The sequence below is a fragment of the Chelonoidis abingdonii genome, chromosome 8 (genome assembly GCF_003597395.2).
Source record: "Chelonoidis abingdonii isolate Lonesome George chromosome 8, CheloAbing_2.0, whole genome shotgun sequence".
Taxonomy (NCBI): domain Eukaryota; kingdom Metazoa; phylum Chordata; order Testudines; family Testudinidae; genus Chelonoidis; species Chelonoidis abingdonii.
The window spans coordinates 54,595,170-54,608,142 of record NC_133776.1 but is presented as its reverse complement, the minus strand read 5'-3'; the positions used below and the strand labels follow the sequence as shown (position 1 = coordinate 54,608,142).

Sequence of the window (12,973 nt, the reverse complement as noted above, 5' to 3'; positions counted from 1 at the left end):
ACCTTACCATGTGAATTTGCTCTTTTTTATCTACCTGTAAGAAAAATTAAGGTGTTTTTACAAAATAAATACCATAAACTGTTTTCATCTTATTTATTTTAAAAAAGTAAAACATTATTTAACTGCTGGTCCAAATATATTTATTACTCTTACTTTAACACAGATAGCCAGTTATGGTTAATTAAAATATTATTTATATTGTTACTTGTATCTGGATTTCAGTAAACAAACAAACATATGAAAAAAGTTAAACATAGGTTAATCATACTCCCTTATCAGCACTTAATGGAAAATAGGTATCATTAATTCATGTGGTTATTCTAATAAAGTCAGTTTGATTTTTGACACTGCATTTCTTTAACCAATTTTTTGTAGTTGGAAGAGTAGGATGATATTCCCATTTGTAAGCAATCATCAAGATGGGCATCTGTAAGCCGAGATCTGTATTTTGATTTTATGATGTTCATTGTTGAAAACAGAACTTCACCTAGATAAGTGGAACCAAAATAAGATTTTATTTTGTATGCTACATTTTTTTAAGGCAGGAAACTTTTTTCAGTCAACCAGATTCCAAAAGTTTTCATCTGTTGCGCAGGGTTTTACAACAATATCATTTTGAAGGTCCAAAATCTTCTGTTCTACTTGAATGAGACTCGCAATTGATGTAGCCATTTCTGTTACATCTATTTGGCAAATAAAAGGATTCACAAGAAAGGCAACTACAGGCGTAATGATGGTGAAATCTCTTTTCAAATTGTTCCAGAAGTGTTTGAATGTGGATAACAAATGGTGATGGGTTAAAATCAGTGTCACATACCATTTTCTTCATACTTGGGAAATGTACGAGAGACTTTGTCTTCATACGTGATATCCACAAGATCAGTTTTGCTTTGAATGATTTTACAGAACCTATCATTTGATTCACATGTTTGTCTTTTCCCTGGAACTCAAGATTTAAAATGTTCAGTTTGTCAGTGATGTCGGCAAGAAAAGCCAAGTCCATTAACCAGCCGGAGTCTTCTGGTTGCTCGAAGTTCTGATTTGTGGACTTCAGAAATTCTTTGATCTCTTCAATTAGGCTTAAAAGACGTGCAAGAACTTTACCTTTGCTCAGCCATTGTACTTCTGTGTGCAAGATAAGATCAGATTGTTTATTGTCAACAGCTTCCAACAGGGCCTTAAAAAGTCGGTGTTGCAAAGGTTTCGTTGAATAGAGTTAATTATTTTTAATAGCAACATTCATGACATGTTGAAAAGAAAGAACTTTGACGCACAAAGCTTCATGGTGGATAATGCAGTGTTAAGACATAAAGTATGGAAAGGATTCGTTCTTCTTACAGAGTGCAATGACTCCATTGGCGCTGCCCATCATTGCTGGGGCCCCATCAGTGGTGTAATGGCATACTAATTGATGTTGCGTATGATTTGAATAAATTATAGATGTCCTCACCCTTTGTTCGCCCTTTCATGGGCAATACTTTTAGTAACTCTTCTTTAAGGGTGAAGTCACTATATACCATCCTCACCATAATTGCCAACTGTGCTGTATCTGATATATCTGTCAACTCATTGAATTGCAGTGAAAATCAGTCACATATTTCCAAGTCATCCTTTAGCTGAATTTGCGTGTTGCTTGCAATTGCATGTGTCCTCCTTGTAACTGTGTTGTCTGATAACTGCAAGTCTTATATTGCTGACAAAATCTCACCCTTATTAGGAAATTCTTGAAACAGGCAATCAGCACCAGTCAAAAATGCTTCCTTCAACAATTCACCATCTTGAAAGGGTTTTTTCTTCTTTGCGAGCAGATGAGCAATTTTAAAGGAAGCAATAGTAGCACCTTTAAACTTTACCACTTATCTAGTGAAAACAGATTGCTGGGCAGATAGGTTTGATTTGAGCTAATTAATTTTCTTCTTTCTCAACTCAGATTTAAGTGGACGGCTAATGTCAAAAGAGCCATGATTAGTTTGGAAATAGCATTCAACATTCTGTTTTTTTGGCACTGCAACAGCACCCCCGCACAATAAGCAAACACATTTCCCTTTATTTTCAATAAAACAATAGTATTCTTCTCAGTCTGCATTGAAATAATACGTACCTTGTCTTTTATTTGAACCACTCATTTTGGGGCAAAATGTTAAAAATATAATAAATCGCAAAGAGAAAACAGCAATATCAGTGCAACGGAATACTCATACTGGGCTGGCTTCAGGCATCAGTGGAGCAAGCACGTGCCTGGGGCAGCACATACGATGGGGTAGCATTCCATCCATTCTTGGGACAGCAGAGTTGGAGGTTTTTTGGTGGCAATTCTGGGCAGTGCAGAGAGAAGCTGGAGAGAAGCCGTGAAGACAGAGAATACCGGCGCCTGCAACTCCGAAGTACTCTGTCCTCAGCAGGCGCGGTGCCCTGGCTTCTCTCCCCTGCTGGGCACTAGGCGGGCCCCACGCCCGCCGGGGACAGAGAACACTGGTGCCTGCAGCCTGGAGTCCCGGAGTTCTCCGTCCCTGGCAGACGAGGGGCCACAGCTTCTCTCCAGCTTAAGCCGCAGCCCTGCTCCTGCCTGGGACCGAAAACACCAGTGCCCGCAGCCTGCAGCCCCAGAGTTCTCTGTCCCGGCAGATGTAGGAGGGGAAGCTAATTTCTCATTCATTCTGAGAAATTATGGGGAATTCTGAGACTGAGTTTGATAAATTTATGGAGAGCATGGTATGATGGGACTGCCCGTAGTGGCATGTGGCCCATCAGCGACTGACAGCAGCAAAAATCCCCAATGGCCAGTGATGGACACTAGATGGGGAGGGCTCTGAGTTACTACAGAGATTCTTTCTCCAGTGGAAAAGCAGCATCACTTGCCCCATAACCTCAGCCATGCAGAACACAGTGCTATCCACAGCCTCAGAAACAACTCTGACATCATAATCAAAAAGGCTGACAAAGGAGGTGCTGTCGTCATCATGAATAGGTCGGAATATGAACAAGTGACTGCTAAGCAGCTCTCCAAAACCACATTGTACAAGCCATTACCTTCTGATCCCACGGAGGGTTACCAAAAGAAACTACACCATCGGCTCAAGAAACTTCCTGAAAAAGCACAAGAGCAAATCCACACAGACACACCCCTAGAATCCCGAGCAGGGATATTCTATGTGCTACCCAAGATCCATAAACCTGGAAATCCTGGAAGCCCCATCATCTCAGGCATTGGCACCCTGACAGCAGGATTGTCTGGCTTTGTAGACTCCCTCCTCAGGCCCTATGCTTCCAGCACTCTTAGCTATCTTCGAGACACCACTGACTTCCTGAGGAAACTACAATCCATTGATGATCTTCCAGAAAACACCATGCTGGCCACTATGAATGTAGAAGCTGTCTACACCAACATTCCACACAAAGAGGGACTGCAAGCCATCAGGAACAGTATCCCCGATAATGTCACGGCAAACCTGGAGGCAGAACTTTGTGACTTTGTCCTCACCCATAACTATTTCATATTTGGGGACAATCTATACCTTCAAGTCAGCGGCACTGTTATGGGTACCCACATGGCACCACAGTATGCCAACATCTTTATGGCTGACTTAGAACAACGCTTCCTCAGCTCTCATCCCCTAATGCCCCTGCTCTACTTGTGCTACATTGATGACATCTTCATCATCTGGACTCATGGAAAAGAAGCCCTTGAGGAATTCCACCATGATTTCAACAATTTCCACCCCACCATCAACCTCAGCTTGGACCAGTCCACACAAGAGATCCACTTCCTGGATATTACAGTGCTAATAAGCGATGGTCACATAAACACCACCCTATACCAGAAACCTACTGACTGCTATACTTACTTACATGCCTCCAGCTTTCATTCAGACCACATCACGTGATCCATTGACTACAGCCAAGCTCTACGATACAATTGCATTTGCTCCAACCCCACAGACAGAGACAAACACCTACAAGATCTCTATCAAGTGTTCTTACAACTACAATACCCACATTCTGAAGTGAAGAAACAGATTAACAGAGCCAGAAGAGTACCCAGAAGTCACCTACTTACAGGACAGACCAACAAAGAAAGTAACAGAACGCCACTTGCCATCACCTTCAGCCCCCAACTAAAACCTCTCTCAGTTGCATCATCAAGGATCTACAACCTATCCTGAAGGATTGAACGTTTTGACTCCAATTGCACAACAATGACAATGTGACAAGTAACAGCTCGGGGTGTCTGTGCCATGGTTAATGTGGAATACAGGAAGAGATCAAGGTGTTATCATTTGACTGTCTTGTCTGACATTTAAATAAGATTGGAAAGCAGACAGTTCACTCAAACAAGAAATTGTTGAGCCCCAGAAGGATAAAGCGACATTTCTGGGGGCAGAGTAAGAGAAGCTTGCAGTGTCGCAGGCTGTGCAGCTTTGGGTGTGTGGATGAACAGAGTGCGTCGATAGCAGAAGTCGTCAGCCCAGCAACTCAAAATTCACAGATTTATTTATTTATTTATTTACACACAGTTCAGGCCAGGTTCACATGTACATCAAGACCCCTTTGCACAGCATTGGAAGTGCAAAGGGGCTTTAAAATGAATGGAAATGTAGCAAAGTGGGGGAGATTGGAGTTGGTTCTCACCCCTTTTACATTGCCAAGGTGGTGTGAAGTGGTGATTAGTGTAAATGAGAACCAGGCCCTACACTATTAAAAACTTTTAAAAATCCAGGTGAGAACAATGATCGTATTCAGATTTAGAGGACCTGATCCTCCAGTCCATAATTCAGAAAGATACTTAAGGAGGTGAACTTTTTGTCAACTGCTGCAAATGGACCATTTTGATTACCACTACAAAAAGTTTTTTTCTCTCCTGCTGGTAATAGCTCACCTTAACTGATCGCTCTCGTGAAAGCGTGTATGGTAACACTCATTGTTTCATGTTTTCTGTGTGTGTATATATATCTTCCTACTGTATTTTCCACTGCATGCATCCAAGGAAGTGGACTGTAGCCCACGAAAGTTTATGCTAAAAATAAATTTGTTAGTCTCTAAGGTGCCACAAATACTCCTGTTCGTTTTGCGGATACAGACAAACACGGCTGCTACTCTGAAACCTTTCCCCAGTGTCTGGCTGGTGGGTCTTGCCCACACGCTCAGGGTCTCACTGATCACCATATTTGGCATCAGGAAGGAATTTTTCCCCAGGTCAGATTAGCAGAGACCCTGGGGGGTTTTCACCTTCCTCTGCAGCATGGGTCACTTGCAGGTTTAAACTAGATTAAATGGTGAATTCTTTGTAATTTAAAGTCTTTAAACCATGATGTGAGGACTTCAGTAACTCAGCCAGAGGTTAGGGGTCTATTGCAGGAGTGGGTGGGCAAGGTTCTGTGGCCTGAGATGTCCAGGTAGTCTGACTACATTATCATGATGGTCCCTTCTGACCTTAAAGTCTATGAGTCTCCTAGGAAATAATAGTAAGCTCAATCCATCTCTTTTGCTTCTTGATCTTGCCAGCACTCCTCCTGGCTCCTGAGAGGGGCTCTACGTAGCTCCTTCTCCCTCCGTGTTCCCCCAAGAAGTGCAGTGAGAGCAAAAGGGTTCGTGATTTTCTTTCATCTCCCGTTAATCAGGCAGAGGTGGGGAATTGGTAGCTTCCTATGTCCTGCCCATCTTGGTCAGGGAGAGGTAATGGCAGGCAGACCAAAGTAACTATTTTTTCTGTACAACCCTGTACTGGGGCAGATTTCTCAAGCAGGGCCAGATTCTCTACTGTATCTTCTTACACAGATCCAGATTCCTGGCAGTTGTTCTGTTGGCTCATTATTGTTGTAGAGTGATGAATACGTGTTCCTGTAAATAGTATATGGACCATATGTTTCTCTGCTGTATCTAGGCATGAATGTCTGTATAATCAGAGAGGTATTGCCATAAATGGATGTTATAAGTATCAGTGAAATGGATTTTATATCTTTCATCACACACCCAATCAGTAATACAGTTCCATTAGTAGTGGATGATGCATAAAGTTGTAAAAAAGTTTAATTAATAAGCTTTGATTTGGACATGATCAACATTTTCTGAAAAAATCACCTTTTGGGCTGTAATTTCCCATGCTTGGTCTGTGTCCCTGCGCTGCAAAGTAATTGGAGATGACCTAAGTATGAGCGGTGCTATATAGGTTAGAACTGTAGCAATTCAATCAGTTAAAGTCTGCTCCAAGGTATGCCCCTTGCAATCCCATGGATGTCTAGGTTACACACAGGAAGGAATTCACATGCAGGTAGAACACGAAACTACTAACGGTTACAGAAATGAGTGTTTGGCTTTGTTATCAAAATATTAACTCATTTGCCATGCTCTAATAAGGTCATTAATAACTGGATACAGCTGAGACAGGTATCTGGGCAATAGCAAGAGGGAAAGGGAAGTATTTACAGTGGGATTGTCGACAGACCTCTGTGTTGGCCTACCTCTGCTCCCATTCACTCCAGAGATTAAATTCCCATCACACAGCCCTTTTGAAACTTCCAGTCTTATTCCTCATAATGATGGCTGGCTAAGGTCCTGCAGACTGAGATGATCAAACCCGCCCCTCCCCCCAGAAGATTTGAATGCCCTTATTCCATTAATGTGGGCATTCAGATTCCTTAGGTGGCTTTGGAAATCTCTGCTCCCATGTCTGCTGGGACACAATATATTCACTTAAAAAAGATGCTTGTCTTTCATTGTCCATGAATCCTCTGGCCTCCTTACTCCCCTTCTGCCCCATCCCATGTTTGCACCCTATCAGCTATATTCCGGAGCGCCCACTCTGCGTTCCTCCTCAGAGCGAGGTAATGCAGAGAGATTTTTACTCATATAGTGGAAATTGTCGTCTTTAAAACTGGCGGTAGGTGCAGTGGTGGGATAAATTTCCTCCATACCTTTCGGTGTTAATTGGCCAGCCTTGCCCCACCTACTTTATGCTATCTGTCATGCTCTGTAATTTGGCTGCTCTGTATTTTAAAAACCCACTGATGTCTTAAGAAACTACAATATAGTGCAATGGTATTTGTGTAGCATCTTTCATACTCACTATCTCTCAGGATCCTTTCCACAGCTGAATAATACAGCAACAGAGCTAAACATGAGCAGATGGAGAGAGAAATGAATACTCTGATCTTCACGCTTTCTTTCATGCTCCCCCTTATGCTTGGATATACCATACACATTCTTGTGTGCCAATCATCCACTATCTCCACATCCCTCTTTACAGCACACATCTTCCCTCAAATCTGTCAGGGATAATTTACATAAAACTGAACAAATGTAAATATTCTCTAATAATCTCCTGCTGCAATTAACCAGAAAGAGGCCTACAAAGCTAGTAAACTTAAATCATTCGCTCTTTGCAAGAACGGCTTCTGAATAGAGCTGGTCGGGAATTGTTCAACAAAACCTTTTTTCACCTGAACTGCAACTTCTTGCAGAAATGTATCAGTTTCGATGAAACTTTTATCAGGAAGGTTTCTTAGATCCAGGGTGGAATTTCCGGTCAAAATTAGAGAACATGACTGCCCCCGGAATAGCCAAGAGCTCAGTGGTTTGAGCACTCACCTGGGATTTGGGCAAACCAGGTTCCAGTCTTTGCTCCAGATCAGGAAACTGGCTCATCTTGTCTCTCTTTTTTTGGAAAAATTCCAAAGCGTTTTGGTTTTCACCTTCCATGAGACCTAAAACAAATTCCAAAACCTCAACATTTTTCAGATAATGGAATTCTGGTTTCCAGCCAGCCTCCTACCAAGCTTCCCAAGGAACAGCACTTCCCCCTGATTGTGAGAGTTGATTATTTCTCCACTAGCCTTCCCTACCACAGCTTGTCCTGGTCCCTTGTCAGCATTTGTTGTCTAATTTAGGGCCAGTCCTGCTCCCATTAATGTCAATGGGGGGTTTCATTTATTTCAAAGTAGGATCAGACCTTGAAACTGTAGATGCCAAGATGCATGGGCTTGTCCTGTTACCTCCATGCACAGCTATGGTACTATATACATCAGAATAGTGTCTGTCTCATTGGTAATAATAAATACAGAGGAAGAGTGAATGCATCGGTGCACTGGAGGATAGTTATTGCACACGTCAGATGCTGCAGCAAAGAAGGCTGGCACGCCATCACCAGCAGCAGCAAGACTTGGTGAAAGGGGAGAGGGGAAGTTCAGCCCAGATCCACAAAGGTCCATTGAGAGCAATGGAAGTGAGGAGCCTATATGCCTTTGTGGAGCTGGGCCCTAGTGCCTACAGAGTGTGGGGACTGGGGAGAGTAATCGACAGAGAAAAGGTGCATATGCTAGGCTGGAGCAAGTGATGGTTTAAAGGCCATGTGGCTGTTATGAACGGGATCCTGTAATAAATGGGAATACAGCGTGGAGGAGGGTGTAGTCTCAGTTCTTTGCCTGTGTGAGAAGGTGGCTGAAGAGGGGGTTGCAATAGTCCAAGTGAGAAGAGGCCAAGGAATGAGTAAGGATTGCCTGAGAGGTGGAGTTGTGGCAGAGGGGCACATGGGCATGTTGTGATAGGTATCCCTGATATTCAGCTTCAGAAAAGCCTTTGATACTGGAGCAGGCTGTGCTACTCCACACTGAGATAAGCCTCCAGCAGCCTTGCCCTCCTCGGTGCCTCTCCCATCCTGGCAAACAACCTGGTGGCATTGGATCCACAGGCTGCTGCTCCTTCTCCCAATCTGCGCTGAGGCCCTGCATCCCCTCTATGGTGAAAGAGCAAGGGAGACAAGATTTTTTGATCACTAACTCAGTCTTGGTTATGATCCTGTAAATCCCTTTGTAATCCTGGCAGGAGCATCAGCTGCTCTTGTAAAAAAATTTATGGGGCCGTTAAAGTGTATGAGACTAAGCCGTAAAGGGATTTATGAAGTGGGAGATGTACAGATGGCTTCATTGCAGTTTTCATCATCAGCACTGGGAATGTGGCGTTTCTGCCCAAACTGGCCCTGCTAGAAGCAAGGAGCTCATTTGACATCCTTCTTGAATCTCAGACACCAGAATCATGAGCTCATTCTTCCATCAACTGTTTCTTCACAATCACTCCATAATTAACAGGCAACATCTGATAAACTCTTTGCTCAGATACTTGGATTTCATTGCTAATTCAGAGTGGCTCACTGGCATCGTAAAGGAGCAATGGACTCATTCAGATTCCCAAAGTACAGTCTGTCACATGACAAGAACATGACAACAGGCGAATTGTTCAGATGTGAGCTTTAGAAAAGCTTCTGTGCAGTACCTAGCACCGTGGGATCCTGATCCTTGAGTGGGGCTTCTAAAGATACAAATAATAATAATAAATACTAATAATAATGGGAACAATTAACTAAGCAATTAAAATAAATATCAAAATAGTGGTTTGACCTGTAGCGTAAACCTTCGAGGAAAAACAGGTCAAACCAATGGAGTGGGGAGGAGAGACTTTTCCCTCTCTGCTCACCCCAGACATGGTCATCTGGAAATCCTCACTGACATGGCGTCTCTGCTCACTTGATAGATTGTAAGATCCAAAGGGATCATCTCTTGTTGGCAAAGTCTGTGCCCAGACTGAAAAACCAAACCACCTCTCCTTATATCAGCCCCCAGCAGTGACTAGCTTAGCAATGCTTCCAACTTGGCTGGGTCAGATGCAGCGGCATGCCTGCGGGAGGTCCACCGGTCACATGCTTTCAGCGTACTCGCCGCCAAATTGCCACCAAAACTGCAAGACCGGCGGACCGCCCGCAGGCATGTCACCAAAGGCAGCCTGACTGCCACCTTCATGGCAACCAGCAGACCTTCCCCCGTGGCTTGCCACCCCAGGCACACACTTGGTGCGCTGGTGCCTGGAGCCGCCCCTGGCTGAGAGATAACAAATTGAAGGGGCTCAGCAGGAGAACAGGGCCGGGGAGTGACAATAAAGAAGAAAGGAAATGAATGGAGACCTGGCTGCTGCTGGCTGGAATGAAAGGGGACAGTATTGTTTTTTCCAGTGGATGTGTCGCCATTCCTGGGAGACAGTTATAAGAACCCAGTTATTCCAGCGCTAGCTAGCTGGGATTACCAACTACGTCATGCGCAAAGCTCTTTGCCAATTAAAGACATCCACTCCTGCTGCTAACAGGGCCTGGGAAGAGAAACTGCAGAGCTGGGGGAAAAGTGTGATAATTTCAAAGAATGAGAGGCAGAGAGAAAACAGAATGGACTGGAAACGGAACAGAGAGGAAAATGAAAAGAGAAGATGGGCATGGAGTGAATTAAAGGAGGTGGAAGGAGAGAAAAAGAATGAGGGAGAGAAAAATCAAGAAAATATGTCACCAGAGTATGGGTCAGTGAACTTTCACCTCTCTGTGTTCCTAATGATATTTCCAGAGGTAGAGGCCTCAACTGGAATCAAGGCTGAGTTGTGTTAGGCACTGTGCAGACACATCATAGGAAACAGTCTCTACCCCAGTGAGCTTACAGTCTAAATAGACACAACCGACAAAGATGGGAGGGAGAAGAGAACCACAGAGTTGGGAAGTGACTTGCTGAAGGGCACAAAGCAGGTCAGTGGTATGGTATTTCTCTAGTTGGTGCCCTTCTTCCCCAGGAGCTCGGGTCAAGAAGAATTCCAGAATGGTGGTGTTACTGGTGTGGGGCATACCATGTAGGTTTAACCATAACGTGCCTCATACAAGTGCGGTGTAATTAGAGGAAAGTAGCTGCAAATAATGTCTATTATCTGTATTGCAGGTGGTGCTACTGCTTCCCTTATCCAGCTGTGGAGGGTTTAATTCTAAAAAGCACCGTTTTATTATGGTATTTTAATAGCATTTGCTGAACTCATTTTTTCCACTGCCTAATGTGCACCAGTTGGGAAGAAATGCCACTTGAGTAGCCCCCATTAACGGCATTTGCATCCCTGGACATGAGGATTTTGTTTTTAATTTTAAAGAGTACAGTAACAAGATCTGAGTCTGATTTAACGCCCAAAGGCAGATTCCTCATCTGTCTATAGTGCCACAGAAATTCCACAGTCCTGGCTGAGCCTGGGCAGCCCTGATTTGAGGAACATCCCCTTGGAATGCTTTTTAGTAGGCAAAACTAGTGCCTGACTATTGGTTATGGAGGCTCATAACTCATCTTTTATCAGGCCATTCAGGTTTTTGATGATAATTGCTACACTCTGTCAATTTAGTAGCAGCAACAAAACTTTCAAAGACCTTTTTGGTAAATAAATATTTCTCAAATTATGGAGGAAGCATCATAAAATTGCCGCTTTCCTTACCATAAAACCAGCTAATTGTAGTTTTGTAACTTCATTGCTGGGAGCCGAATGTGCTATATAAGCAGGAGAACACTTGGGGAAAAACACTTATAGCTAGGGGGTTAACTCAAGAAGCTGTGGCTTTAGGTTGTCTGGACCAAATAAAAACCCTCTTGGCGTGACTTTACCTCCTAGAATGATAGCTGCAGCATTCAGAAAAACACAGTGCTGGCAGTGTTACCAACTCTCCTGATTTTAGCGCAAGTCTCCCGGTATTTGATGTTCATCTTACAGCCCCCAGGTCCTGAAGTCGTGCTATTTGGTGAGAATCTCCGCTTGTCTTAAAAACACCTCCAAAAGGTGTCAGATTGATAAATATTGATCTCAGCTTGCAACTCTACATTGACTATGCTGCTAATGCATTTGATATGACTTCAATAAATAAATAATGGTCACGCTGCAGGTTCCCGTGTGCTATGTGTGGACGGGTCTCAATCTGTCAGTTTATAAATAATACGTTCCACCTACCAGGAGAGGAGTAAGAGGGAAGATAATGGAGAGAAGTGAAGGACAGAACAATAAGAGCAGATGAGTGGGACTGGGGCTGGAAGGATGGAGAATGAGAGCGAGAGAGAGTGGAGTAGAAGAGCTAAGAAAAATAGCATTGTAATTAACGTGCAGAGAAGTGAGAAGGTATCGGAGAGGTGCAAGATGCTCCCAAAGCCCTTTCCTTAAATACCAACTGTTTTTTTCTCCCTTTTGCTGTCCCTCCTCTCTCTCTCATGATAAGGCTCTCCAGGGATGAAGATCTACATTGACCCCTTCACTTATGAGGACCCCAACGAGGCTGTCCGCGAGTTTGCCAAGGAGATTGACGTCTCCTTCGTGAAGATTGAAGAAGTCATTGGAGCAGGTGTGTCTCATTTCACCATTAGGTGTCTTTCCCCACCCTCCCTCCAACCCTCTCAACAACTCCTGCATCTTCCTTTCTCTTCCTTCCTTTCATTTTACATCCACTCATAGCTCAGAACGGACCAACTAACTCATTCCATTAAAATAAAAAAAGATTCACACTTCTGCCTATAGCCTGAGTTCTGAGTACTCTTCTGAGGTTTGGGAGGGTTTGGTTAACTTACTAATTCATTGATCTTAGTGCTTCTTTGACCTCTTGGTTTAACTTTTAGGAAATAACAAGAGAAAGTTGGACATCTCTCTCGCTCTCTCTCTATCACCTGAAGCATTTGTAGTATTATTGTTAAGTTATTGTATTATGCCAGTAGAATAATAATAGAGAAAGTGAGAAGTTGTGAGGAAGATTCAAAGAACCAATTGATTGTTTCAAATTTGAGGTCAGATTAATCTCACTGCTTTATGTTGCTCTGTCAATGCAAAGCAGCTGCAAATCTGACTTAAACATGAACCGTTTTAGTGATCTGTAGGTGTCATTAGCTTCTGCACAAGAGATCTATAATTTAGGCTACCCATTATTTGCTCTATAATACATTCAAGCTAGGTAGTTTTCCAACTGGGGATTGGAGAACTTTAAGGGTTATTGTCAATTAGTTTGAGGCCTAACATTTATATATTATTAAAAAGAAAAGTCAGGACAGAGTCAAGAGGTTATAGAACATCATAACTTGAGCTGTTTGGTAAACTGGAGATTTTTGCATGGAAAATTTTGGCTCATCATTCAAAGAAACCCAAACTGAAAAGGCTTCAG

The 12,973-nt window shown here is 43.2% G+C and overlaps 1 protein-coding gene across 4 annotated transcripts in view; it reads left to right on the top strand.

Annotated features, from left to right (window-relative positions):
• Positions 1-12,973, top strand: part of EPHB1 (EPH receptor B1) — a 359,407-nt gene that overhangs the window by 295,036 nt on the left and 51,398 nt on the right. For all 4 annotated transcript variants that reach the window (XR_012656391.1, XR_012656389.1, XR_012656390.1 and 1 more), the window contains exon 10: positions 12,044-12,166. Coding sequence is in view for 1 of the 4 variants with exons in the window: in XM_075068616.1 (XP_074924717.1) it covers positions 12,044-12,166 (123 nt within the window). In the remaining 3 variants the exon portion in view is untranslated. The remainder of the gene's footprint in view (positions 1-12,043; positions 12,167-12,973) is intronic.